We start from the raw sequence: 26940 nt of genomic DNA on the forward strand, positions 1-26940 counted from the left end.
GGGACTTTTAACTCCGTTATTCTTTGTCCCATACACCTTCCCCACCTCCTAGAGAAAAGTGTAAAAGATATTAACAGTTTAATTAAGATTTAATAGTTTTAGCAGTTAATACTGTTAAAAGTAAAACCAGTTCTTGGAACTCAGATTGTATACTCCAGGAGTGTACTAGAATGTAATCATGCAAAATATTTTTCTAAGAAAATGAGTCATTTTGAAACCCCGGTGTTTTTGTTGTCACAGGAAGGAAGAACTTATTGCAACTGATATTCTCTTATATCCATGAGATGAATTAATACACTTTTGTATTTTATGGTGGAACTTGCAGATTACTATTCCGTTCATCATTGGAGTTTTGAGTTTTACTTTCAAAACCAATACTTATAAAGTACATTAAAGAGGTTACGAGAGTTAAATGTTTTTGTGAGACTTTCCACTTGTCCCGAGCTGCACAAAGTGACGAGGGCTGCGTGTGTTCCCTGGCAGGTGGAGATGCTAGAACGGAAGTATGGGGGCCGTCTGATCACCAGACATGCTGCCCGCACCATCCAGACCGCCTTCCGCCAGTATCAGATGAACAAGAACTTCGAGCGCCTGCGCAGTTCTATGTCCGAGAACCGCATGTCAAGGCGCATCGTCCTGTCCAATATGAGAATGCAGTTTTCCTTTGAAGGACCTGAGAAAGTCCACAGCTCCTACTTCGAGGGGAAGCAAGTTTCTGTTACAAATGATGGGTCAAAGCTGGGCTCCCTGGTACCGTCAGAATGCAATGAGCTCGGGGAGACAGCTACCATGAAATCCCCGGCAGCGTCCACTGATTTCACTGATGCTATAACAGAACTGGAGGATGCTTTTTCCAGGCAGGTGAAATCCCTGGCGGAATCCATCGACGACGCGCTGAACTGCCGCAGTCTGCATTCGGATGAAATCCAGAGCGCGGAGCAGGTCAGGAGCCGGGAGATGGAGAGGGAGAGCTGTGCCCCGAGCAAAGCAGCGATGCACAATGTGGATCACAGGAAGCTGGACGAGATGACGGCGTCCTACAGCGATGTCACGTTGTACATCGACGAGGAGGAGCTGTCCCCGCCCCTGCCGCTCTCCCAGTCTGTGGACAGGCCGTCCAGCACGGAGTCGGACTTGAGGCTCCGCTCCGTGAACTCTTCCCAAGAGTACTGGTCCATGACCCACAAAGACGATAAGTTAGACACTGATACGAGCTGCAGGAGTACCCCATCACTGGAATGCCAGGAGCAGAGGATGAGGATGGATCACCTCCCCCTGCTCACCATCGAGCCGCCCAGTGACAGTTCCGTGGACTTGAGCGATCGCTCGGAGAGGGGCTCATTAAAGAGACAGAATGCGTATGACCGAGGCATCCCCAGCCAGCAAGGCAGCCCTAAACATATCCCTCACAGCATACCTGCCAAGATCATCACCCGGGAGGAGCAGGAGGCCAGGCACAGGGCTAGGCCCATAGACAGTCACTTGGCCATCAATGGCACAGCAAACAGGCAAAGCAAATCAGAGTCTGATTACTCTGATGGAGACAACGACAGCATCAACAGCACTTCCAACTCCAATGATACAATAAATTGCAGCTCAGAATCCTCTTCTAGGGACAGCCTAAGGGAGCAAACCTTGAGCAAACAAACCTACCACAAAGAGACTCGCAACAGCTGGGATTCCCCTGCCTTCAGTAACGATGTTATCAGGAAACGCCATTATAGGATTGGGCTGAATCTTTTTAACAAGTAAGTACAGCAGTTCCTGCCTTCCCCTCAGTGTCACTGAGAATGAACCAGGAATATTCTTCTTGTAACAGGTAAGGTAAGACTGGTGTCTGGTACTGACCTTTCCGTGAATTAACAAGGTGCTTGTGGTGACTGTTCATGTTCAAGTTTAAGTTGATGTCTTCATAGTTTAACAGCTTCAGGAGAAAAAGAAAAAATGTAATTATGAGTGTAGGAATGGTAGTAAATTATTGAAGATTAATCCAACTCCCTTCTTGGGGAAAAATATGGTGGCTTGATCCTGATCCATTTTTTGGTGTTATGTTATAAAAAAATTCAGATTTCTTCCTGGCCTAATCATGTAGGTGGTGTAAAACTCATCAGATAGGAATTAGAAACAGCATGCAGCATATGATGAGTTTCCTGTTTAACACTGGCAGGGCCTGGAATTTGTTCAGTAGATTTCATTAAAACTCTGATGCTAAAAGCCAATGCACTGAATATTTTTTATACTAAATGAATATTTATCATTTATCACAGAACTATCACAAAATTTCTATTTCTGCCTATGACTGATAGCTTTCCTATGTTTTCCCTGTGGCTTGAGTGATTTCAGGCCTCCTTTTCAGGTAGCAGTGCTTTCATGTGTTTGGATTGATAGGTTGGTGGTTCCTCGTGTATTTGTTCTAACATTGTAGTAAGTTAAAGCTTTTTGGTGCCATCACGTGAGCTGTGCATTACAGCCCCAAGTTTGGCTGTAAACACTTTCAGGTTTAGTTTTTAATCTGTGTGAAAATGCCTTTATGGGAGCTTCCAGCCAGTTGGAATTATGCAAGTCATAGGATCGCTGCTTGTGAAGTTGAATGGGTAGGAAAATACATCAATTAGCTCTTTTTTAGAAAATTTGAAAATAACATCCTTGGCAGGGCAGGTGGCTAGGAAGGTGTTGGTGCTGTTGGCTGACATTTAACACTTGGTGTTTGCCTGGGTTTTGCACAGCAATTGAGCCTCGAGCAGTCAGTGCTCAGTGAGCCTCAGGCTTGGTAAGAGTCTTTTGAGTCAGCTGCAGGAAGGTGTCGGGAAAAAGTGAATGGAAAAAGTGCTCAGGCAGCATGCAGGGGTGAATGAGAGCATTGGAAGCTGTCAGGTGCTGCTAGTGACACATCAGTAGGAGGCTGAAAGTGAAAAGTAAACATCAGGAACAGACAAGAATAGAGGCAGTTGTTTGAAACAGATCAAAGTGACCTTGCTGCGCAGATTTGCACAAAGATAAACCGGTTTTCTGTATTGTTCTGAGGTGATGAGCAGCTCCTCAGCAGTGAGTGGTGCAGGACAGGACTCTGCGGAACTCCAGACAGCACCTCTGAGTGCATCTTTTGCTCTGTGTGATTTCCTCTTCTCCACTGCATTTTTATCTCCAGCATTGAAAGCAAAGTGAAGATTGTCATTACTTTCTGCTAAGTCAGTGTGATTCTATTGATTCCTCAGACAGTCCCCACATATCCCACACGTCTTGGGTTTTGATTGTGGCCCTTCAAGTCTGAGGATTGTGACATTTTCCTTAATGTGCAGTGTCAGCTATTGAATTGTCATAGAGTGTGATGGTACATAAGTCTGTAAATTCTTTTGAGAAGGGAGCTGGAGAACCTTCAAAGCTATATTCTTGTGAAAGCTCACGAGTCTCTAGAGAGTGCATCAGGTGGAATTGCAAATTGCATCTTGAGGTGAGCGGTCAGTGCAGTGGCCAGGTCAATGCAGCAGAGTCACTTCACTGTCCTTTCCCCACATTATCTTCACAACAGATTTATGGTCATAAAACGAGGGAGCAGTGACAGCGTTGGCAGCAGCTCCTGGGAGGATGTGTGCTCCACCCAGGAGGAAGCACTGAAAGAAGTGGCTTTGAACTTAGCTAGTACAAGAAGGCAACTTTTTTTCCAAATGTCTTCATCTACCACAGGAAATTTTAGGCATGTCTTTTACAAGGAGTTCAGGTTAATTTCATCATGTCTTTGAAATCTTCCTTGCAAATTAAGATCCCAAGCCTTAATTAACAAATGTCCTTTCTTTGTGGTACATGAAGCTTGGCTGAAATGCAAAGAATTAAGAACCTTAAAGAAGTGCATAAATTGTAGCAAATACTTCTGGCTTTGTTCAGCAGAAGTGGTAAAAAGGATTAGGATTTTAAAAGCATGGAAAGTCACTATCATCTCAATTGAAATTTCAATTTTTAGCTTTTCTGGATTTCCTATTTTAATAACAATTTTCAGAAGCAGAAGGACAGTTTTCTTATCAGAGGCCCTTTGTTAGGATAGGCAGTTATGGGTGGGGTAAAAGTTGAGCACAGCTGATGGTCCAGTTCACTTAATCACTGATAGATGCAAAACATCAGGAGCACAAAGCTCCCAGGAGAATGGACAACAGAGGACATTGGGAAAAAATTATAGGTAATTGAAAATCACTTTTCTGGGAGTTCTGTTGGGAGGTTTCTGTACCCATGGCAGAGGGTTTGGAAGAAATCATCTTTAGGATCCCTCCCAGCCCAAACCATTCTGTGACTCCATGATCATCACTTGATCATGGAATTTTTTTCAAAGTGTAACTTGGCCTTCAATTTGGAACCTGAGTGTTGATTAAAGAAGTGCACTTGCACTTTTCAAAGGCGTTTTGTAGTAGCCCCTAAGCTAGAAGGTAAAGTATCCCCCAAAATGGAGTGATTTCTGCCCAAGAAATTGCAAGTGAGTAACAGCTTCTGTGCACTGCCGTGGCTCTGAATGGCAGCAGTGATTCCTCCTGGCAGTGGGCTGGCAGTGTGTGTTCCCATTCATTCCTCCCCAAAGGAAGGGCTGCAGGTGCATGCCCAGAGTGCAGCAGCTCCCAGGGAGCCTTGGGCAGGCCAGCTGTGTTGAATTGGGCATTTTCTTCAGTGGAGCTGGAAAGAGATGTGGACTGGGAGAAATGCACTAGAAACCATTCCTCCCTCACAGGCAGAAGGAAAACACTACCTAGAAAGGTTTATTTTGCAGGCTGCAAATCCTGCCAATGCAAATCCAGCCTTTGAGACTGGTTTGCTTATAAACAAGGCCTCAAGAGGCCTTTTGACTGCTGCTTTAAAAACAAAAACAAGGAGAAAAAAAAAAAAAGAAAAAAGAGCTGTGATTTCATTCTCCTGTTTGTTTTGACTGCAGGCTGGAAATACCAGGTTTACCAGTTATTGCACCCCATTCTGGTAGGATTTTCAGGTTCCATCCTGCTAGTGATGCACTGATGGTTCTGAGAGATCAACCAGAAGTGTTTAACGTCAGCAGTGTGAGATGTGTCCTGCCCATGGGTGAGCAGTGCAGGGCTGGTATTCTGTGCACGGGGATTGCCCCAGAGCCTGGTGCTGCCAGGGGGCTGACAGCAGCTCTGGGGCCCTGCCAAGAGTTTGTGGCTGCCAGGTGTGTTTGTTGCTAACACTGCCCGGGGTCACTGTGTCCCCTGGCCGCGGTGACACACCCGGCAGGGCCATGGCAGGGACAGGGACAGGGCAGTGCCTGCTCAGCACTCCTGGGCACGGGGCACAAACACCTTCTGTGCTAACAAAGCAGTGTCAGCAAACTGGGGACAACATCTGAGTGGTTTGAAAACTTGTTGCAGCTGTGTCCTAGAAGATGGGAGATAAGGGCTGGCATTGCTCAGACTGTTTTTAATCTAGCAGAGCCTGGAGTCATGTTTAGTGTCTCCTTTGGGATATCAGCTGTTGGCAGGCGCTGTAAATGGTCCTCCCATCTGGCAGGGTTCCTGTGGCATTGTGTTCCTTGCCATGGGAGCCAGTCTTGCTGGTGCTGATTGCTGACATTGCTGGTGAGGAGAGGCTGCAAAGTGCAGCTCAGGGGCTGTTTCACTGCTCTGAGCTTGATGCCAGGGCATAGTTTAGGCTTTTCATCCTAATCCTACATGTACTTCTTGGGGATACATGAATGTAACACCACTTTACAGTGCTAGAACAGAGCCTGGGCCAGCAATAATTTTACAATAAATTTTCCCAGATTCTTTTCACCCTCCACTTCCCTTCTTTTGTCCTCTTTTCCTCTCTGGAAAGGGCAGTGGCAGATGGAGAACTGTTCCCCACGTGTCCTCAGTGCATTACAATGCTCTGTGCTGAAGGGTTTGCTGTAGCTTCTTTTATAAAAGGCCATTATCAAGGTTCCTGCTATTCCAAAGTTCTCCTGAAGGATTTATTGAGAGATAAAAAGGCTTCAGTATCTGTTTGCAATATGCAATGATGTATCATCGTTAGCCCTGAAAGCCCTACTGCCTTCCTTTATTGCTCAATGGGGATGATTTTATTCCAATTTAAAACCCACTGTTGATATGAATTGGATACTAATTCCAGGAGCAGACTTTTTCCAACATTTCTGGATTCCCTGGAATGTTAATTTAAGAAGGTTTTTATTTTATTTTACTAAGCAGATATGAGTGGAATTTGCTGAGTGCTGGTGGGATTATACCAAAGACAATATTACAAATTACAGTTTCTAGATAAATTCTTGTTGGAAATCTGAGGCACACAGTAATAATATTGTGAGAAGGCATATTTTTCATTTTCCATGAAAGCAGCTTTAACTGTTCAACAGAGGTATAAGGTTTCCATCATTTTCCATCTCCAGGTAGGGACTGAAGGTAATTTGCATTCCTGCATTCTGTCACACTCAGAAAGTGCTGCAAGCTTGGTTTCTATTTGAAATCCTTAAAAGTTTCCAATTGTTGCTTACTTGGTTTGTAAAAAATAGTTTTGCAAGTAGCAATTAATTTAACTCTTGTAATAAGTGCATTAATCTGGTGTTCTCAATTTACACCCATCATACTCATAATGAATTTCAGTTAAGGTGCTGAACATATTTCTGTATTGCTTAGAGTCAGTCTCATCCATTCTAGTATCTGGTCTCTAAACATGTGCTTTTGGACTGTCCTCCTTTCAGCTTGAATTTGGAAGCTTACTGGAAACATTTCTAATGATTTTAAACTTTGTAAATACAGATTGAGTAGGAGGGAGAATGTGTCAAACAAACTGAGTTCGTTCTCCTTACCTTTGATCCAGTTCTTTTATTTTGCCAGCTGATCCCTAATATCTTCAATGATTTTTTGAATGATTTGATAGAAAGAGGAAGGGGGAGAGAAGAGGCTTGGCCAGGATTTCACAACAGAGCCATTTGCTGTCCTCGTGTGTGTGCTAAGAGGGACTTTACTGTTGTTGCAACATCTGGACTGCAGATTATTCAGGCGCAGTCGGTTCCAACAAAAATTAAAATCAAAGCGCTCCATGTAACTTGTCCTCTAACATGCCGAGGAGTTAGTAAGAGGAGAAGAATGTTCTTAGTATGACTCTCATTATTTCTAAAAACATTTAGCCCTAAGTGAGAACACCCAAAGAAAAAAAAAAGCTTTGTGTGTTTTGCTTTGTTCTGTGCATGTTTTATCTTTTCTCCCGGAGGAGCCATTTTTCCTCCTTTCTTTTCCAAAACAAGTGCTTGGATTAGCATAAATTATATCCCATCCAAACCAGCTGAAATGTAGAACCAATAGTAAATTGAAGCGCTGGGTTCAAATATGGGCACGGGGATTCCTTTTATTGCCATTAAAAGGCAATATAAACTTTCCCAAATGTTGGAAGCAAATGTGGCTTTGCTGGAAGCAGCAATAGCTGAGTGTGAGTGGCCCTGGATCCCTGCAAGAGCCATTACCTCATCCCTGCCTCCAGCTCCTGCTGCCCTTAAACATTCCAGGCACACTCCTGCCTCCCTGCTACGTGCCAGGAATGGGAGCTGAGCTCTGACAATGCCTGCGTGCCTCCTCTTGGAAAATGAGCCCATGAATGGAGGAATTTCGCTGGCTGAGCAGCTCCAGACAGCGACTGATGGGGCTCCAGGTGCCTGGATTGGAATTCCTTCCGTCCAAACATCTCCAGTGATCAAATTTTGAGGGTGACAGATGTGACCAGCTGCCTTTGCAGGATTGCAGGGGACAGTTGGAATAGGGACATGGGAAGGCTGTGTAGGAAAGAGTTGAGGAAAAGGGAAGGTCCCATCAACACTTTCTTGTGTAACAGTTCATATCTACCAACTGAATTTGGGTTTTGTAGGTCGTGATTGGCAAATCAGGAGATGTTTAAACTGTACTTGCACAAAAGGTGTCCCTTTCAAAGGGAATGTGACTGTCAGAGTTTCCCATTTTTACTCAGCAGAATTGCAGAACTTGAAGCTGAAGTGCTTCTGTTTGGTGTAACTGTGGTGAGGGTGTGGAAAGAGGGCAGGGACACGAGAAGACATAAAGACAGGGACTGTTCCTTAATTTAAAGGACACAGTCATCCTAAAGTGTTGTTCCTGACAACACTTGCATAAACATGAGGGCAATACTCAGCCCTGGCACACAGCTCTGAGAGGCAGCCAGTTTTCCATATGTCTTGTCCCAAAGTGGAATTTTGCTCTGCTGGCAGCTACAAACTCCTGCCCCTGTTCTGTGAAAAATGCAGTGGGGTCAGAGGAGGTGAGAACAACCTCACAGAGTGTTTTGGTTGGTTAATTTAACTAAAATATTTCCTTCTTATTGCCTTCTTTCTTGTGAGGAAGGAAGGAGTGGGGGGACAAAGAAGCAGGCTGCCCACTGCCAAGGGAGGGAATAATGAGGAGGTAGGAAACGCTGTGGCAGGATGACTCAGGGCTGTTTTCACTAGCAAGGACATGTCCAGCTACTGCACTGGAGTGCTTGGGGTGTGCCTCTGTGCCTCTCCACTGTGCTGCCTGCTCTGTTCCTCAGCAATGATGCTTCTTACACAGGAAAATCCTTTTTCTGAAACACCTTTAAACTCCATTTCCCCTCCTTTATTAGAATGAGCCAGACTTTCTGCTCAGGGGCATTTAGGTGCCTTTGATACACTTTTTGCCCTTTGATACACTTTTTACCCTTTTATAATCAGCTCTGATTCAGGCCATAACTTTTCAGACCAACCTAAACATCCAGTAGCAGTAATAATGTTCAATGTATAATTTCCTGGCACCTTGTTAGGAAATGATGCCATAAAGAAACTGGTTGGCCAGGCAGAAAGTCATGGTAGAACCATGTAGATCAGTTGCCCAATTTCATGAAAATATACATCTACAGAGTTTCCTCTCTTTATTTTGCTCCCCCACCAAACAGAACCAGGCACTGAGATCACTTCCTGGTGAATTCTTTCCTTAGTGGCATGAGTGGAAATTAACTTTTTGTGAACAGAGGTTACTCCAGCTAATTTGGTGTGATTGCAAGTGTGCCCTGACCTTTCTATCTGTGGTGGGAGGTCTTCAATGAACTTCAGAGAATTAATATCCTAATGTGGGAGAAATCATCCCCACTGGGGGCAAACTGTAGTGCTCCTGCCCAAATCATGGGAATAACTATCTTCCTGTTTCCATGAGATGCAGAGGGGAGAAATGTGCTTTTTCCTGGCTTATTCTCCTGACCCAGGGATTTTTTCTTGTAATTACCAGAGATGCAATTTACAGCCAGTTTTTCTTTCTCTTCATTGAATAGTTGTGCAATTGAGAAAAGTACAGCTCAGGGTCCCCACTCAGTTTCTCTCATTTTCCTCCTCTCGATCCCCTTTTGCCTCACTGTGGAGTGAACTCTGACAAGTTGTTTTGGCACTAGTTTTGGCAGTATTTTAAGGATATTGGTTTTTTCCTTCTTAGCCAGAAGGTTTAAAATAGACCTAGGGATTCTCTTGGCTTCACTGCAGCAGCAGTGGGCTCTTCAGCAAAAGCAAAGCAAAAAGTACAGCCATAGAAACAAAACTGAGCTGTGTGCCAGACTAAGGAGAATGTTCAACTAACTTGTTATTGCCAGCCTGGTTGTTTAAAAATATTTAACTTCTTCAATGATTCTAAGAAAAGTCTTAGGTTCTTGCATTCAAAAAGCCATCCCTGTTTTTTAGTGTTGAAGTAATGCTTATTTTTGTGACAACTGTAAATATTTTCAAAATGAGATCACTGGTATCAAAGGCAAGCAAGATTATTATTATTATTATTTATTTTTTTACAGAGGGCTGGCATCATAGCTGCATAAAACACTCCACCTCTGACATGAAAAGATTTCTTTGGCAGCTGTATGTTTGTGAAGTGTTCCTGTTTGCAGTGGGTTTCTAACAACCTCTAAGAAATGTTTGTACTTCTGGTTTGCTCCTTTTCAAATTGTCTCAGTTTCTGTAGCAGACAAGGAACCAACAAACATAGGTGTGCCTTCAGAAATCCTGGAGTTACAGAAGTTCCAGCAAGCTTCTCACTCTCAGTCAGGCTGGCTTTGCCCCCTTGCCTCAGTCAGCTGTTAGAGCAGTGTGCTTGTGGTTATTTACACTGTTCATAAATCCCTGCTTTAATTCAGATGATGCTTCTGGCATTGCTGGAAGTAGCCCATGCTCGTTTGTTAATGAATGCTCTCATTTTACAGCTCTCTTACTGTCTGAGCTGTAAAAGGAAATGCAAAGATTTCATGTGGTTTTGGGTGTTTGTAAGCTTTACATATTCAGCTTGTCAGGAATGGGCAAGGCTTTATCCACCTTTGTGCTGTGGTTTTGTGGCAGGTTTCTGTTTCAGGCAGTGCTTGTTACTCCTTCTCTCCTCTTGGCTGCTCTGGACACAGGCACTTTATCCACACCGTGGCTTGGATACTACAATGATGCTGCAGCTGTGGGAAGTGCTTGACTGGATTAAAAAAAATAATAATAAAAACCAAGCGAAACCAAACCACCAAACCATGCTACCAAAAAAAAAAAAAGAAAAAAGAAAAAGAAAAAGCACCAAAAATCAAAAACATAAAACAACAACAACAACAAAAAAGAAACCCAAACCCAAAACACCTTTTTGGCCTTGTTCAGTTTGTCAGGAAGCCCCAAACCAGCAACAGGAATGTGAGAAGAGCCTGCTGGCAGTGCCGCTGGAGTGCTCACCAGCTCAGCACTGGGGCTTACTGGGTTTGTCCTGCCCCAGGACTGGCTGCACCAGGGCATCCTGTGCTGATCCCTCTTCCCATCCAGAATCCAACTAAAAGCTTTTCCCTCCACCAAATTCATTTGTCAGAATCACTGCAGTGTTTTTGTAAAAGCAATATTTCTTGAAAATTTAAGGAGAACAGCTTGATATGTGTAGGAAGTCAATCAGGTTTTACCCTTCCCTTCTTCCAAGGCGGAGCTGTCTCTGCTTCCCTTCTCAAACTCTGGCAGGTCTTGAGCACTTCTGGATCTGGCCAGTACTCTCTAAGAAATGAGCTTATTAAAATATACTGGCTTGATCTGTTATTTTGAAGCTTGCATTAATCCTTCCATCATTTTATGTCCCTTAGAAGTCACTTTAAACTAGCCTAAATGTCTTGTTATTGATCAGTTTCTGGCAACATCCTTAGTCCTTTAATCAACCTTTGAGAATCTTATGAAAAAATTTTGCACATCTTCTGGTGTTGATTTTTTCTTCTTCTTTCAGTAGATTCTTGTGATTATTTTTCATTGTTTTTTTTTTCTTGTTGTTGAATGTTTCATTTTAGGTTGTTTTGTTGGGTTTTTTTGAGACAGAAGACCTTTTTAAACTTCTTTTGGAAGCAACCTTGTAAATATCAAAAGTTCTCTAAATAACTACATCATCAGCTATGCAAGGCGCCAATGTTAGAGGGTTTATTTTGATATTAGTTAATGTATTCAAATCTGAAAATAACTGCTCTGCTTCTGCTGCTTCCTCCATTGCTATTTATAGATTTCTTATCTTGTCTGTTATTGGTCTGTGTAATTAACAAGCCATCAGTGGGAATTTTCCTAATCACAAAAGACTCTTAGTTGTAAGTACAAAACAGTCTGTGCCCAGCTCTGAGCAGACAGAAAGAAGGATAACTTACCCAGGTGTCCTGTCCTGTTCAGTCCTGACCCTTGTGTCCCACTCCCTTCTGCATCCAGTCAGACACTGGAAAAAGTCAGGCTTTGGTGAAAAGGAAGGTTTGTTCAGTTTAGAACAGCTGGGTTTGCCCGCAGAGAATCCCTGTCTGCTTGTGTTGTTCAAACCTGGCCTCCCCACAGCCTGGCAGGTCCCTGGTGTGAAAAAACACCTTGGGAAGGAGCAAATGAGTTTCTGGTGCTTTGCTGGAGATCAGCACCACAACCTTCACATCCTCCTGCGCATTTAGGGAGCAACTCCTTCAGACTTGGTGGTATTTGAAATTTCTGGTGTTGGAGGTGACTTAAATTTCCATTATCCTATTTAGTTCTTCAGTTTCTCTGACTTTGAAAGGAGACAAAATGCTGCGTATGTTAAAAGCAGAAAGGGAAGGCCCCCTGAGTACATTTTTCTCTGAACCTATTGTTAACTTCACTTTTGAAGTAAATTTTCCTTGGAAATACAGCACTTCAGAACACTCTGGAAGAGTCATCATTTTCTGGTAAGTACTTTTCCTGGTGAATAAGATAATGTCCCTCCTGGTGGGAGGTGGGAAGGAGCTTAAACAACAATAAACCCTGAGCCTGCCTGCCTTACCAGTGATTGATCAAACAGGGAAGGAGCACCCTTCATTCCTACAGCCTGGGGGTTCAGGTGTTATTTTCATATTATTGCTGCCAGGTTACAGCTTTTGTAACAAACTGGACTATTTTAAATAATCCTAGACTACTTTCAAATAATCCCAGACTGCAAAACTCCCCGATATTTCACTCCAGCATGAGGGGAGTATTGATGGGAAAAGAGCTCTTGGCTTCCAGTGTTTGTAAATGGATTTTTAACTCTGTTTTGGACACTCACCTAGCCTGGTTTGAAGGGTATTTGAATCAAATGACTTCATATTACCAAACCAGGGCAAAGCTTCTTAGATGAAAAAGGAGACCCTGACTTATGTAAAATTATACAACCAGAGAGAGGCTGATGAAAAAGAAATTATTTTATCTTTGTGGCGATTTTAAATGTTCAGGCTTATGCAGGTGTTGGGAATTCAAATTGGTTTTTAGTACAGTAAGTAATGATCTAGCATTTTCTATATGTCAGGGAAAGGTGATCTTTGGATTAAGCTGTGGGTTTTGAGTGCTGTTTTCTACTTTGACAGTCACTGGAGAGGAGCTCTCCTGCGTTTGTATCTCTCTGAATTTACTGGACAAATGCAGCTCACTAACAAGGGGGATGGAGACAACTGTTCCTGTTTTTGTTGGGTGCTGTGAATTTAAATTTAGAAAGATTAAGGATTCTGAAATACAGTTTAAAAGCATATGAACATAGCAATTACATTACTTACAGAAAAAGGACTTTTTAGGATGAAGGAGATTAGTTTTAGAAGATGACCGTGTGTGTAATCTTATTTCAGATGAAAAGAGCCACAAAGCCTGATGCAAGAAATTGAGATTTGAGAACTCCCTTTTGATTAAATTATATATATTTCTCTGATCTGTCTAATTCTTAATAGGGTATTAAGTGTATAATAATGGAATGTAAAAGAGTAGGAGAACTGAATGATGATGTATTTAGCAATGTTATTTGCAATTAAAACCCTGGGGAAGGGTTATGGTTGTGTGATCAACCTTGTATAAAAATAGCACGGTCACCTTGTCCTCTCTGGTTGATTTTGCTTGCCTTAAAGGAAATATCTTTTAGGTCATCCAGCAATCTGCAAACCACCCACTCTTACAGGTGGACATTATAGCATAATTCCATAAAAAATAAAGCTGATGATGGAATTACTGGTTCTGTAAAGATTCTCCTTGAATATTTTTAAAAGCAGTGATGGTTTTCTGCTGTGTTGCACTGCTGGATGATGCAGTGCACAGTTTGTGCTGTAAGGGGGATTTTGCAGCACTTGAGAATAAAGCAGCATTTGGCTTTAGAGCAATATCTTTTATTGCCAGCTCTGTCACAACCCTCCTGCTCAGCACACACTCCTTAATAAAAGGAGTGGCTTTGGTTTGCTTTGTTTTGGGATGTGAAAGTGGTTACAGCTAAATCTGGAGCAGTGTAAAGAGATGTAAAACACTGCAGAAACTGGGAAGGTGCTTGTCTGAGGGAGGGAAATGTCGGGCAGTGGGTGTGTTAAAGGAAGGAACTAAAAGTCTCTATTAGATGAGGGTTACACCATTTTTAATTGAGTTTTTTTGCTTGACTGGCTGTAGTTTCCCCCCTTATTTTTGTTCTCTCAGCTTGCAAGTGACACCACTTGAGATGTTTTTATTCATTAAGTTTAACTTTTGCCAGCAGGCAGGGGGGAGGTCAGGAGAGCTCCTTTTCAGTTCAGTTTCTGGAAGGTGCCTCTCTCCCAGCAACAGGAGCTTTTAGTAGCTGGTGTTGGGCTTTGTTTCAGTGGCAAGGGAGGCTGTTTGCATCCAGAGCTTCTCCTTGGGACGGTTCTGGAGCAGGGAATGTGTGAAAACAGGCAATGATGTGTCTCAAATCTGTCAGCTCTTAGCAGTGAGCAATGCATTCAGCTGGACATTCCTGCAGCTCCACTAGCCCACCCTGCTGGGACATTGGTTAAAAGTGATTGAATATATTCACCATCATTGACAGAACTGTTGTGGATTTTAATCAGATGTGCTCAGGAGGAATGGAAGGAAAGTCATACTTTGGCACTTTCTCCTCAGAAAACCCGAGAAAGGAGTGCAGTACCTGATCGAGCGAGGCTTTGTGCCCGACACCCCCGTGGGGGTTGCGCATTTCCTGCTGCAGAGGAAGGGGCTCAGCAGGCAGATGATCGGAGAGTTCCTGGGCAATCGGCAGAAGCAGTTCAACAGGGACGTGCTGGAGTGAGTATTGGGTGGGCAAGGGTGAGCCCTGCCCTCCCTGCTGTCTGCAGGTCACAGAAATGCTGTTTCATTCCCCTCCCCATCCTGTTCTTGGCCAGTGTGTTCCTGGGGGTCCTCAATTGTGCTAATTGCTTCATTTGGAGTCTGCACATGTGCTTTACACCTTGGAATGGGAAAACACCATTTACACCAGGAATGGGAAAAGGGCTTTTGACACTCTAACAGAACTTGCAATAATGGGAAGCCTGTGAGCATTATTGCAGAACTGATAATAAAGTTTAGGTGAGGATTGGAAAGGGTGTAAGAAATGCCAGGCTCATTGTTCCGTTGCGCTTTTGCATAAAAGGAAAAATACTAAAAGCAAGGCGTAAGAATCTGTGTCAAACAACAAACTAAATAACTATTTAGTGCAATACAACAGCAAGGGAAATAAACAGCTTGCTGTTATTCTACATTAGCTACAGTGTTACTGGAAGAAAAATATGAGCTTCTGCAATTTGTCACTGTATATCTATACATTTAAGAAAAAGCTTTTAAAAGTGGATGGTGCTTTCTGTGGTTTCTGCATTACAGTGCTGTTGCTTGCAGTGATTCATGTCTGGTCATTTCAAAACTAAAAGCTAAGCTTAAAGGAAATTTATACACCTCTGATTTTAAAGCAGACTTTAAACAAAGTATTAGAATGACATAGTTCATGTTGCTGATTATATTAAAATGGTTCCCTTTTATTTTTTGTCAGCACTGTATTTTGAGAGCAAGAAAATAATTATTTCTCCATAAATGTTAACTGAAAGTCATGGCAAATGATGGGGAGATGAGAATTACAGTAATAATTAAAGAGTATCCAAACAAGGTTATTTTTTCTCTCTGCAATTAAGAATGTTCCTAGACACAGAGCCATTTGGTACAGTTTATTATGCCTGCTGCAGGCTGTCTGAGATATGATATTTTGAGCAGTATAAACTATTTATTATTGTTGGAGGCATTGTGATAGTTGATTGGCCTGGAAGCACAGAACTAATAATTATTTGTAGCAGTGGTACATCACTTACAATGATCAGACATTTGTCATCCCAGTGGCTCTTCAGTTAAAAAACACAAGGGTCTGCTCACATGTGCACTTTCTCATTGATCTGTTATTTTCAACCTCCCTTCACAACTTACCTGCAATTATTGCAATTGCTGCTGAAAGTTTAAAAAACAATTCCACGAATCTCCGTCAGATGGAAAATTGAAAAGTTTTTTCTGTTTCAAAATCTTCCCTTTGTACTGTGTTGTTAGAAATGACGAGAGACAGTATGAATCTGTTTTTGTCCTAGCTGTGTGGTGGATGAGATGGACTTCTCCACAATGGAGCTGGATGAAGCACTCAGGAAATTTCAGGCCCACATCCGTGTCCAAGGAGAAGCCCAGAAGGTGGAGCGGCTCATTGAAGCTTTTAGGTAGGATGTGAAATAAATCCCTCAGTCCCCAGAAACCTGCTGCTTTGCAGTCACACTGCAGAACTGGGGAACTTGGGCTTATCCACGTTGCTTTCCTGATTATTCTCAGTGTCATCATGAGGTACAAACACTTTCAAATATGTCTTGTTTGGGGAGGGAGGTTGCTAAGTATGGAATAGGAAGTTTCATTTGCTGGTGTTGTTCATGTGTGGCATTTGTATTAATAGAACTTTCTCAGAAGTTCTTTCTGGCATCAGTTGAAAAGATACTCAAGGATTTTTGAACATCTCTAAGAATACATTTGGATTTAGTAGTTTATATGAGTGGCATTAAAAGCCCGTGTACTTTCTAGGGTATGTATGCTCCTGACTTTTCATTAAATACTTCAACAACAGTGCGAGAACGAGAAGTCACTTATCAGTACTGACAGAGGTGTATCCAGGGCAGGATAAGGTGGAAATCACCACATGGCAGTAAGCCAAAATCAATGCTGTGTTCTTACCTGTTGTTGGGGTATTAATCACTGGAAAAAGAGGGATACAGAAGTTACTGTAGTAAGTGAAGTTACAGTTAAGGAGAACCAAACTCCTTGCCTGTTCAAGGACTGCCTTAGGAAAACCTGTGGATGGAAAGCTAAAGCTGTGTCTGGACTGGGAGCAGTAGCTTGCTGAGGCTCTGGGGTGCAGCAGATGGGTTATTTGGTGCGTGTGAGCAGTGCCTCCCAGCCCTGACTGCCTCCCTGGTGTTTCCAGCCAGCGTTACTGCATCTGCAACCCGGGCGTGGTGCGGCAGTTCCGCAACCCCGACACCATCTTCATCCTGGCCTTCGCCATCATCCTGCTCAACACCGACATGTACAGCCCCAACGTCAAACCCGAGCGCAAGATGAAGCTGGAGGACTTCATCAAGAACCTCAGGGGTAAGAGACCCTCAGGGCAAAGCTCCTCAAAGCTTTTCCCTGTCACTGTCCTTGCAGGGACACTCTGTGTTTTCTGGGAACAGCTTCACGCTGCTGTCACCTGGCTGCCATTTGGACAGACTTCAGTCATTTCTGTAACAGCAAAACCAGAATTAATTGTGTCATATTTTGTCATTTTTATCTTGTCTTTCTTGAGGGAATGGATGTATTGTCATTTTAGGACCAGTAAAACCAAAATACTTTCGGTGTTCTGGAATTTCAGGTCTTGAAAGTCCTGGTTGGTGATTTTATTCCCTGAGATTTATATAAGGCAGCAATGAACAACCTGTGCTTAGCAGATGTTCCAGCTTAGCAAAGTTTAAGTTAGTGCTGAGATTTTATTGTAAAATCCACAAATACTCCAAAGGCCTGATATGCATCTCTTGGCATAATGCTGCAGTTACATTTGTGGAGTTAGCCACAGCACATTTTCTCTGAACTGCGGCGTGCATGCCAGCAGTTCTTGTTACTGCAGGCATTTCTGTAACAGGCTACCTTGCTGCAGTAAATCACAAGGGTGGGCTGTGGAAGGCTTGGCCATGTGGCACAGAACAGAGGTGGTTTTGCTTGCTTCTATCTGCAAACAAATTGTATTTTATCACTGTATTTTTTATGGGAGTGGTTGTTGCACTGGGGTGACAAAGTATTCTATCTTTGCTTCTGAAGGGGAGATAAGAGTTTATTGCTTTAAAACCTGTTTAAAAAAGAGACATGCATCTCTCTGTCCCCAGAAAACCCAACTTTAAGTCACTTAGTGAAATTGGACTCCTTCCATTGCTATCAAAAATTCAGGATCAAGCATTCATGCCATTGGTGTGGCACTTGTTAGAATGCCACGCCAATGATAATCGCACAGTGCTAAACAATTATATTGGATCTGGGCTATTTTGTTGATTTGTTTGTCCAGATTAAACTAGTTCTTTTTGAAATCTTAAATGAAATATTGGTTAAATAATTTTAATGCATTCATAAGGTTCTCACATAGGAAATTATTTCATGAACCTTGGGTAAGAGACGGAGGCAAAATGAAATTATTCTTCTGCTTCCTCCCAGGGGTTTATTCCTAGGAGAATGTCATATGGAGGTTTTAGTGTCTAAAAAGGAATTTAATTCATTGTAGCTTTAATACCAAACAGAGGTGTGAAAGAAAAAAAAACTCCTTTAGTGTTGGAGCATCGGGGGGTGGGACGGTCGGGATGGATGGAGAGCAGAGATCTCTGCAGCCAGGTCAGGAACTGGGGGTTTATTGCAAAGGGCCGGGGTGCAGGGCCCTGCGGGGAGCTGCCAGCCACAGCTCAGAGCAGGCTGAGAGAAGAGAGGGGCAGAGAGAATGAGAGGGTAAGAGAGTAAGGGAGTAAAAAGGGTAAGAGCATAAAAGAGTAAGAGAGCGAGGTTCCTGTTCCAATACAATAAATCTTCTGTGTTGAATATTCTAATTCTCACTAACCAATCTAGTACAATATACAGATCCTATAGCATTTACATACAGCCTATAAGAATCATTACATTACCATCCTGTGTTACACTTTAACACCTAAAAACTCCTCTTTGGGCCCCTTCTGCCAACCTGTAGGGTCTGCTCTGACCCTTAGACCTGTCTGCAAGCAGAGGGTGTTGTTTCATCAAAAAGAAATTGCCCTCAGCCAGCCACACCATTGTTTTCCAGTTGTTCAGTAACTAAAGTATCTCAAAGCTTGCTTTCATTTCAATCTTGCGTATAGTTTCTATATTCTCAAAATCTTTTGCCAGGCAATCATATTTATAAGGCTTTCCTGTTTCATCTTCCCCAACACTTTAGGAAGTCAGCCTTTTTATGTCTTAGTTTTAGATGGGAGTTTTAAAACAAAAAATCCCCAAACCTGGGTGATCTCCATCAATGTCTTGGTGTATGGGCAGTGAGCTTCTGGACCAAAATCAGTGTTTAAATCATGTTCACACCACTTCTTCTGTGTGGCTGAGGCAGCACAAGGATGCACAGGAGGAGCTGGCTGGCAGCTGGCAGAAAGCAGCACAAACATCCAGGCAGGCAGGCAGCAGTGGGAGGGCAGGAAAGCAGAGAGTGGCAGGATTTTCTCCTCCCTGCTAACAGCAGCTTGGCCCTGCAGGGGTGGATGATGGGGAGGACATCCCGCGGGAGATGCTGATCGGGATCTACGAGCGCATCCGCAAGCGCGAGCTGAAGACCAACGAGGACCACGTGTCCCAGGTGCAGAAGGTGGAGAAGCTCATCGTGGGCAAGAAACCGGTGAGTGCCCTCTGCTGTGCCACGGGGAGGGCAGGGCAGGGCAGCAGAGCTGGGCTGCTCCCCACTCAGGCTGCTCCCCACAAATGGCAAAGGGCAGAAACTGTCACCATCATTCCCTGTAAGGTTGACTTAAGTTCTGGAGCGTCCATGCAGATGAATTTTGGTTTTGCAGTCATGGGTGACATGATGATGTTAGGAGTCTTAAAACCCTTTATTGTGAAGCTTTGCAATTCTGAAATATCTGCATTTTAGGCAGTTCTCTTGTTTATTTCTAAAGAATCAAAGTGCTTTGGTAATGTGATATTGTAGAGAACTGTATTTCAAAATGTGCACTGTCAGTTATGTCTCCCTAATTTACAAGAGTAACAGAAAAGTTCTGTTCACATCAGCATCTTTTTTGTCACCTGCTCAGCTTCCTCCATGACCTGGGATTTGTAAGGGGACATGGGGTCATTTTATCTCAGGGCATATCTGAAATCAGGTCCCAGCGATTCTGGTGCTGGGTTTGAGCATCCAAAGATAGGATTGTTGTGGGAAAAGTCCTGAAATACTTTGCTATATAAATGAATCTTGCTATATAAAAGCATCTCTTGGAAAAGGAGAGAGAAAAAAAAGGCCACAGCATTTTGCCTCTGAATGTGGATCTCATCTGTATTACAGTTAAAGGGCTTTGAACTGTAATCTCTTCTCAGACAAGCCTTAGTCAGGGGAAGGGGGAAGGGAATGAGGGACCCCACCAAAAATCTAATTTTGGTCAGTTTCCAGTAAAGAGTGTTCTGAGGAGATCTCTGAAGAAGCAGAGGAAAGAAAGCAAAATTTTTATAAAAGCTTGTATCCATTTTTGAGAGGAAGGGAAATAAATATTCTGAAGTCAGTATTCATGCACTTGATATGAAACTTTGTTTCTGTAATTGGGGATTTAAGTTTATATATAGGCTTCTGTGGGAGATGTTTTCTTTCCATGTTTCTTTTTTTATTCAGACATGAGGCAGTTCAAATCCTAAAACTAATCCTGACCTTGTAAATTAAATGGGATTAAGAAAACAATGCCCTTGGTGGAGTCCTAGCTTGAAGGATTCTTCTGGTGGGAGACTTTTTAACTGTGTGCAAGGAATTTAGGGGAACAGGCAAGAGTCTTTATTGATAGCTCTATTTGTTTTTACTTTTATAGGCATTTAGTCATAGTCAGAGCGTGCCGTATTTACTTGCTATGATACAGTTCTGTGTTTCTCTGAAGTTTAATCAACTTGTATGTGTCTTTCTACTGTAGATTGGATCTCTGCACCATGGACTTGGTTGTGTAGGTATTTCTCTCCTACTCTTTCAAAATTTATAGTCATTGTAACTGGCAGCATTTTCCTAAACTGGAAATAAGACATTCTGTCACATTTTAAAAATAAAATTTTAAATTACTGATGTTTTTTCAGGCAAAATTTTTGTTGTGTTATAGTAAAAACTCTCCAAAGTATAAAGATTTTCTTAAAAATTTATTTCCTAGAGGCTGCTTAATTTATTGCCAAGGGTCTTCTAGACCTTTTTTAGTACACTTCTTATTTATTTGAAATATTATCATCACTGAAGAAATTAGCCAGTAAGGAATAAATAAATAATTAAAATCACAGTTTGCACCTCACCTTCCCACCTGAGCTGTGTGTTTATTCTTTCTGGTCCATTTGAGAATTGAATGATACTCTGGAAAGATACTGCCAGTAAAAGTTCACTTCTGAAGGGTAGATGAACATTGAAAATATTGATTCCAGATTTAAGTTATAGGCATGGTCAGTAATAAAGATAAACTGTTCTTGTAATGCACCAGTTTATGGATTTCTTTAGGTGTTGTTAACGAGATCTCATCATTGCATTTGAAAGAAATTAAGTCTCACTTGTCAGCTTCAGAGACACCTTCAGCAGACATTTCCAATAAGAAAATGGAAACTCAGTCTTGGTTTTCTTGCTGGCTTGAGAAAATAAACACAGATAAAAATGCATTTGCTTTGTCCTGATGTCACCATTTTCTTGGTATTAGGGAATGAGCAAATTGAATTAATTTGGTGGCTGACAAAAAGTAACTCACAGCATCTCACAAAAGCTAAACTTGCTTTGCATCCTATCTTCTAATGATAATAAAAATGCTCGTGGAGGGAACTTTGATGAAGTTTGAATGTCTTGCAAGTTTGGGGCATAAATTCTTTATGCTCCTGTTGTTGGTCCTTTGATGAAAAGGTCTAATGGGCTTAGAGGTAAAAATATTTGAAGTGTTAAAGAAAAAAGATTCTGTGTATAAAAAATGTTCTTTCTTGGCTAGAAGTTGTTATATGAGCCATGAATTTTTGTATTATTGCAGGTGCTCTCTCTCCCCCACCGGAGGCTTGTTTGCTACTGTAGGCTGTTTGAAGTTCCAGATCCAAATAAACCTCAGAAGCTTGGATTGCACCAACGAGAAATATTTTTATTTAATGATCTTCTCGTGGTATGTATTTCCAGGCAGAGAGAATGAGGTATTCAGAAATCCTGTCTCCATGAAATCACTGGCAATTAAGTGTATGAGCATTCCTAAAAATAAATATCTGTTATCCTCTATTCCAACAATCCTAGGGATGATTAAGAGATTTGTGTCTTAATTTTAAAAATTCTGTATAATTTGCTTTTAAACTCAAGTCTCTTATTAATGACTGCACTCTGCAAGAAGGTATTTGATGCAGTAACTTTTACTACAGAGAAAAAAACCTCATCTCCAGTTCACCCATTGTCCTAAAGGATAAACAGAGACATTATTTATTCCATGAATAATGAATTCAAGGTGCTTGTGGAAAACCAAAATTACCTCCTACTTTGTGTTCCCCAGATGTTCTATGAACCACATCTGTTTGTGCATTGAAATAGGAATAGGCTCTGTTGAAATAGATTTTACAGTTGACTTTACTTTTTAGTGTGCATTTACCTTCACAGACTTTAACTTGACCCAGTCTTTTGAAGAGCAGACACACAGAACTCAGGACAGCTTGGAATTACTTGGTTGAGTTACTCTTAAAAATAGGAAAATTTGTTGCACTCCATTTGGAATGCACTTGGCTGTTACCTGAAAACTGAGAACTACAGCAAATATTTCATATTTTGTTAGGGGAAAGGCACATCTCATCTACACAGTTTTACTGTGTGTGGTTTTTTTGCCTACCTGCAGACCTTAAAACCAGGAATTAAATAAAAAACATTAATCCTTTTGCTTCTGAGTTGTCAATGGGAGCCTGAGTCGAAGCTGATAGAACATTGTTTTCTGCTATTTTTTATAATCTAGGAGTTGTCAATGGGAGCCTGATTTGAAGCGGATAGAACATTGTTTTCTGCTATTTTTTATTACTCACTCAGATATCAGTAGTTCTATCAAACTGTTTGGGGAATAATATAGACCAAATTTGTCAGTGTAGTAGCACCTAAATTGTGGGGGTTTAAGGATAATTTAAATGTATTTTCATTTTTTGCTAGCACAGAAAGGATGCATCCAAAGTATTCCAAAGGTTTTGAAATTTGAAAAAGTAGAGTTCTGGAGGAGAGAGAACACAAAGGCTTTGTGTCTGAATAAAATATTAACCCTTCTGCTTTAGAAAGATGATGCTGCAGAGCTTTGGTTTTTTCAGTGGCAGGAGTTTAAATACATCAGTTGCATTAAAAAAAAGAGAAAAAATGACAAGTGCATTTTTTCTGACAGATTTATAACTTTCTTTTAAATAAAATGTTTTCTCTTATGCTAATTCTTCAGAACAATAATTTTCCACAGGCACATTTGGTAGAATGAGTATTTCACCTTGCCTATCTGATCCCTTTCAGGTGACCAAGATTTTTCAGAAGAAGAAGAACTCTGTTACGTACAGTTTTCGACAGTCCTTTTCCCTCTATGGAATGCAAGTTCTTCTCTTTGAGAACCAGTGTAAGTATTTCCTCTCTTTTTAGAAGACCACTTTTTCATAAATAAAACAAAAATGGTGTAAGTGAAAGGGATGGACAGGACTTCATCCTGAGTTTAGGAATAAAATTGGTCTGGATTTAACTTTGTTCTGACATTTAAAACAAGATGATGTCAGTATATAAACCAGAGTTTTTTGGTTGTAGTCAGGAGCCAAATCCCCCCAAATGTGTTTGTGATTACTTGTAAAGAATAAAAGGATTGCCAAGGAAAAAAAAACATCTGTTGCTGAGTCAGTGGTACCATTAGCTGGAACTGAGTGATAATAAATAATGACTCTTATAATGATATCTGTAATTCAAAACACTATTTAATTTATTTTCTTGATGTATGGCTTAACTTTGCCTAGATAATATATACTACCTCAAATTTAAATATAAAGCATAAGCTTTCATTTTCTGACACCTTTTGTTTATGTCTCTTACAGTCTGCATCAGTCCAATATTCTTTTTATCTTTAGTGCTTCTTAGCAGACAAAACCCTAAATAATTTGCTAAAATCCTGTTTCTAAGCCCAAATACAGTATCGTAGTGACAGCAGAGCAGAGTTGTTGGTATGGTACATAGGGAGACAGCCTGACTGAATTCATGGTTTGTGACCAAACCTTCACCCCCTGATAAATTGGGTACAGCCCAGTGTGAGCTGTTCCTGTGCTGTTCTGTCATGGAAGGTTCTTAGTTTTAATTTGTCCTTGAGAATGTGCTCCCTAAAAATCCATTGCTGTTACTGCAAGCCTCTGGAGAGTGCAAAGGGAAGGTTTTGCAGAGCTCACAGCAGCTCTGCAGCCCACAGGTCCTTTCTGTGCTTACACATGCATTCTCTCTCTCTTGTGAGCGCATTATATGATATAAAATTCAGTTTTGGAGGGGAAGGCCAAATACATCTATCCTGGAGTCTACTAAAAATAGAAGGATTTATAATTCTCTGATGCCACGTTGAATAAAATATATTTTAAAAATAAAGCATGATAAGTAGAAACACTAATCAAATAAATTTAAAAATGTCTATAGTGAAACAAGAAGTAAAGGATTGAATTCCTCCCAGGGAACTGGAGGCATTTTAACTGAGGCACTTCAGGAGGGCTTCTGAATTCACTGGAGTGAATCAGTGAACAGACTGCACTCTAATATTGGTGCCTCTCAGGTGGGATGCACAATTTTCCTGTTGGGAAAGAGAAGTATTTGTCCCCTTTGATTTGTAAAATTCAATATTCTTGGTCTCCCTGTCCCCAGCAAGATTTGGGCTGTTTTTTTCCAGAGCCATCAGTAACTCTGTGTGGAGCAGCTGTTCCCTGGTTTCAAGGGAATAAAAGTCAGTGTTGCTAAAACAGAAGCAACAAAAATATTGGTTTGGCTGCTGGTGAGGTTGAACTAATGACTGGCACTGGTGATAGAAAAATTGACTTTTAATGATAGAAGTCAATTATGTTGAGGGATGGATGAGCTGCAAAAGGGAAAACAATGTCACATATCTCTAGTAAATAAATAGGCCATATGGGAAGTATATTTTCCATTTTCAGTCAAAATCACTAACAAAATATAGAGGGGGAGCAGATCACTTAGGGAGAGACTGTGACTGAAACCAAGAAATACTGATGTGAGGGTTTCCTGATACTTCATGAATACAGTGCAGAGAAGTCCCTCTGGTAATAAAATGCATGTGTTTGTTACATGGAAATTCCTTCTTGGCTCCTGTGTGGGGGCAGCCCTGGTGACTTTGGGCTTGCCAGCTTTCCTTGTTTGGTTTTGTAAACATTTTTATTCTTTCCCCTGGAGTGGTGCAGAGCTGCTTGCTGCATTCCCTGTGCCAATGTTCCCAACATCCCACCTGAGCCTGCCCAGCACTGGGACCTTTTGGCTGTTCTGTGTGAGGTGTTGACAGCAAACCCCAGCAAAACCCCCAAATCCTTCCACCCTCCTCCCCCTCAGGACCATTTGAGCCTCAGGGCAGTTGCTCTGTTTTCCCTGAGGACTGTAAATGGACTTGCTGCACTTTTAGTTGCAGCTTCGATCTGGGAGTTAAGGTACCCTAAGAAAGCCAAAGAGAAGGTACCCTAAAAAAGCCAGAGTTAATGCATCCTAAGGAAGCCAAGCACGTGCACTGGTTACTCAATAGTTGAAGTCTTGTTGAAACCTCGGGGCTTTGAGGGAGGGCAGTGCCTCACTTCATCTGCTGGCTCTTGAGGGAGGGAGGGAAGTTTTAGTACATGGGAGCCCTTGAGCTTGGGCTCAAATACTGAAGTAAATATTTGAGAGCTTTAGCAAACCCAGAGGGCAAGGCAGCTGAGTAAAAGAAAACATTGTGTTAAAATGCACATGTTGAGGTTTGCTGACACCCCATTGCTCCAGGTCTGTGCTTCTAGCAAAGACTGATTTGTTTTCTACAGCAGAACATATTTTCATTCTGAGTATCTTTCTGTAAATGAACCTTCTGTCTCAACCAGGAGATATTTTTGACCAGCTGTTAAAATTTCAGAAGTACACCTAGAAAAGAGACAGTTTCCTGAAACATCTGCCTTTTATTATTAAAAGTCCATTATATGGGTCAAAAGAAGGGTGAAAAAACCAAATCAGTCCTTTTACTTCTTCAGTATATGATTTCACAAGTACTTTTATTTAAAAGAAGAAAAGGAAAGTAGGATGTACAGGGAGCACAGTCCAATAGGAAAGACTAAATGTGTACCTGTTTGTGTATTTGTCTTCCTGCAAATGGTGAGTTAAAAGTAAAAGACAATTTGTAGCATTTGAAATGTCTTCAAGTAGCCTTTACACTCAGCAAAACTTTGGTCACAAGTGGGTAAGGTAGGTCATGGGATCTGTTCCATGAAAGAAAAATTATCCTCCTTAGCTTTTTGGGGTTTTTTCCTACTGTTTTTGATATATATTGCATATTGTACCTTAAGGGTAGCAGCTACATAAAGCTATCTCTCAATATTTGTTCAGTATTTGACAGTTAAGCTGTTCCAATGTACCTTAGGGATTTTTATTCTAATTTTGTGCTGTCAGACTTCTATTTCTCTGACTTCGTATCCTCTGTGGTAATATTACTAAAAGCTTTCAGTTTTGGTGGGTATTTTTGTTAAAAGAAAAGTAATTGTAATAATCAGAGCTTAGTTTTCCTTGCCTTTTTCTTTCAGATTATCCCAATGGCATTCGGCTCACGTCAGCTGTTCCAGGAGCAGATATCAAAGTACTCATAAATTTCAATGCACCAAATCCTCAGGACAGGAAGAAGTTTACAGATGATTTGAGGGAATCAATTGCAGAAGTTCAAGAAATGGAAAAGCACAGAATAGAGTGTAAGTACAAAGGTACATATAACGGAGTATTTTCCAGCTAATCAAAATAATAAAAACTAATACTGCCCTTGGAAAATTTAAATTTTAAATTAAAAATTACCATTAATAAAACGTATAAGTGTGTAACACATTAGAAATCCTTAAGAGTTCAAAATAATGTGGGTTTTTCTGTGACTTTGTCTCAAGAAGGAGCAAAAAGCCAATAATGGCTTAAGCCCCAGCTGAGTTCATTGACTCATATTTACTGCAGTGTTGCTGCAGTGGAATTTATCTTGGACAAGCTGCAAATAACAATGGACAGAGGAGAGCTGGGTCTGTGATTTGTAGCATAAATTACAGCAAGAATTTTAGGAATAATTTGGACAGAAGAGATCTGGGTCTGTGATTTGTAGTATAAATTACTGCAAGAATTTTTAGGGATAATGTGGACAGACGAAAGATGGATCTGTGATTTGTACTATAAATTCCAGTAAGAATTTTAAGGATAATGTGGACAGTGGAGAGATGGATCTGTGATTTGTATCACAAATTACAGCAGG

At 41.4% G+C, this 26940-nt stretch overlaps 1 protein-coding gene across 1 annotated transcript in view; it reads left to right on the forward strand.

Moving 5' to 3' along the window:
- IQSEC1 (IQ motif and Sec7 domain ArfGEF 1) overlaps window positions 1–26940 on the forward strand; it is a 128765-nt gene that overhangs the window by 91192 nt on the left and 10633 nt on the right. The window contains exons 3-11 of the mRNA XM_031065227.1: window positions 484–1748; window positions 14336–14497; window positions 15817–15939; window positions 16692–16858; window positions 19003–19142; window positions 20413–20442; window positions 21487–21612; window positions 22968–23067; window positions 26240–26401. Coding sequence (XP_030921087.1) covers window positions 484–1748; window positions 14336–14497; window positions 15817–15939; window positions 16692–16858; window positions 19003–19142; window positions 20413–20442; window positions 21487–21612; window positions 22968–23067; window positions 26240–26401 — 2275 coding nt within the window. The remainder of the gene's footprint in view (window positions 1–483; window positions 1749–14335; window positions 14498–15816; window positions 15940–16691; window positions 16859–19002; window positions 19143–20412; window positions 20443–21486; window positions 21613–22967; window positions 23068–26239; window positions 26402–26940) is intronic.

This window comes from Geospiza fortis, unplaced genomic scaffold (assembly GCF_000277835.1).
Source record: "Geospiza fortis unplaced genomic scaffold, GeoFor_1.0 scaffold1079, whole genome shotgun sequence".
Taxonomy (NCBI): domain Eukaryota; kingdom Metazoa; phylum Chordata; class Aves; order Passeriformes; family Thraupidae; genus Geospiza; species Geospiza fortis.